Here is a 2252-nt window from a genome sequence, read left to right as displayed (position 1 = left end):
TCCTTCAAGGCTCAGGGGTCCAAGATTATCTTCTGTGTCTGTGTTAATTGGTTTCCCTTTTCTTTGTTGAAGAGGGTCTGTGCAATCCTTCTGCCTAGTCTGCCATCTTGCCCCGCCTCCCGATAACTATGTTTTTCATTCAGAAAATGTATTGGAAACTTCCCTGCCCAAATAACACAAAGTATACTTTGGAAACAACTCCCTTGATTTCAGTTACATGAGATAAAAAAAAAAAAAAAAAAGTTGTTAACTACCATTTTACAAGGAGCAATGGAAGGATGAAAACTAATTATAGCTTTCTTTTTCTGGTAAATAGGACCTCAGATTAATACTACAGCCCAGGATATTTTCTCTTCTCATGTTCTCTCAAATACGTAAGTATGTAAGAAAATTAATATGTAATTGTAAATGATATTTTAATAATTACACAATTTACTTGCTTCCAGTGTTCTAGTTCTACAAACGCTCAGCACTAAATTTAAATTGCAAAATAGACAAAATTAATCTTTCATGTTCTCCCACTTCCTTCTCCCCATGTGGTCCTATATGCCCTCTATGTTCCAAAATTTTATTTAACTTGCAAATATAACCCCACCATGACCTGTCCTCCTCAGGTCTTGTCATTTCACTGCATTTGGACTTATCCCTTTGCCTTTATCCCCTTTGAAACATTTACCATTCCGTAGACCTTTTGAGGTAATTGCCTTTCTAGGAATAATAAGGTATATAGTCATTTATATAATATTAATGACTTAATCTGTAGTTCCTTTCCTAAAAGATATTTGAAATGCATTACAAAATCATCAGTCTCTAACAATGGAAATATGCAGGCTTTGGATAAGATATTTTAGAGGAGCTTGGGAACGTTTCATTCTTAAAACTTTGTTGATCACCTATTCTGTTGGTATCTGTTTTTCCTGAACATGAGAGGAGGAAGAAAGACTATTGTTTTAGACCCAACCCATTATCATTTTAAAAATCAACAAACCAGAGAAGTCCAGAATAAAACCCCAATTGCTATGAAAATGCTTGCATTGTGTAGTGGCAGATGATATTGACATATTCAGTCCAAGCTTCCTTGAGGAAGAGTCTTGACTTTAGGATGTCAGTTTGTCTCACATCCTGAAGATTCATAGGATACATATGCAATAGATGCAGAAGGAAGAAAACTGGCTAGTCCAGTTGAGAACAATTGGAAACGATGGAAGAATGACGATTACGTGTAGACAATGACTAATATATACTTTATTTATTGGAAATATAATTATCTATCTCTTTATAACAAAGATTAAAGGAGGCCCATAAGGTGTTAATGCTTACCTCTTCATCTTCCCTCACCAAAAACTACAAAACTAAAGAATCAATTAAATATTTTCATAAGAAATATTTTGGATACTCTTTCACTAAGTACCTTAGCTCACTCTCCACCACTCCTCCCCTAAAATAGCCTACTTTTAGTAGCATCTCACCTAACACCAGGTCAGAGCACAAACAAACACAGCTAACAGTCTTTTCTGATCTGACTGTTACACCAACATCATATTCCTCTTGTTCTGATTTAAACCCACATTTCAAAAAATTTTACTGTGAAACATCACATCTATTCCACCATCCAATTCCTCTCCCCTCATCTTCATCACTTAGTTCCCTCTTTTTTTATACTGCCCACACAAAAGTCATATACTGTAAGGTAAATAAAATAGAGATGGAAATTCAGGATCAAGTGAATGAAGATAAAGCAAATATGACAGCAGTGGGGATAAATAAATTCCAATAATTTAGCACTGCATTTAGTAAAAAGTAAGTTTGTATGACTGGGGTGTAAGACGTCAGGAGTCACAGTAAAAGAGAAGGCAGCAAGTCAGCCACTCCGCAGACTGTAGTTGCAATTGTAGTTTATTTATTAGATTACAGGTAGGGGGTAATATGGTCAAATTAGCACACATGATGAATAACTTTGATAGCAGCATATATGACAACTTGAAGTCAAGAAACTAGGAACCATTCCTGGAAGTCTGTTAGTGAATAGTGGCCTGCACAAAGGCTTCATTTTGGACTAGAGATAAGTATGTGCAGATACAAAACATTTTAAATGAAAATTTATTACTCAGACATTCATTGAGAACCTCTACTATATTCAAAGCGTAGTGCTTAGATGTATGAATCTAGGAAAACTGGAAGTTGTCAAAAAGGAAATGGAACGCATAAAGATTGATATCCTCGGCATTAGTGAGCTTAAATGGACTGGTTTT

General features: G+C 35.3%; 1 protein-coding gene across 1 annotated transcript in view; it reads left to right on the top strand.

Annotated features, from left to right (window-relative positions):
- FSIP2 (fibrous sheath interacting protein 2) overlaps nt 1–2252 on the top strand; it is a 98491-nt gene that overhangs the window by 34049 nt on the left and 62190 nt on the right. Inside the window, 1 exon segment of the mRNA XM_007950721.1 lies at nt 317–374. Coding sequence (XP_007948912.1) covers nt 317–374 — 58 coding nt within the window.

Source organism: Orycteropus afer, unplaced genomic scaffold (genome assembly GCF_000298275.1).
Source record: "Orycteropus afer afer isolate SDZICR_OR568_19922 unplaced genomic scaffold, OryAfe1.0 scaffold00001, whole genome shotgun sequence".
NCBI classification, from domain to species: Eukaryota; Metazoa; Chordata; class Mammalia; order Tubulidentata; family Orycteropodidae; genus Orycteropus; species Orycteropus afer.
The sequence above is the reverse complement of the archived record's forward strand: the minus strand, read 5'-3'. Positions and strand labels throughout refer to the sequence as shown.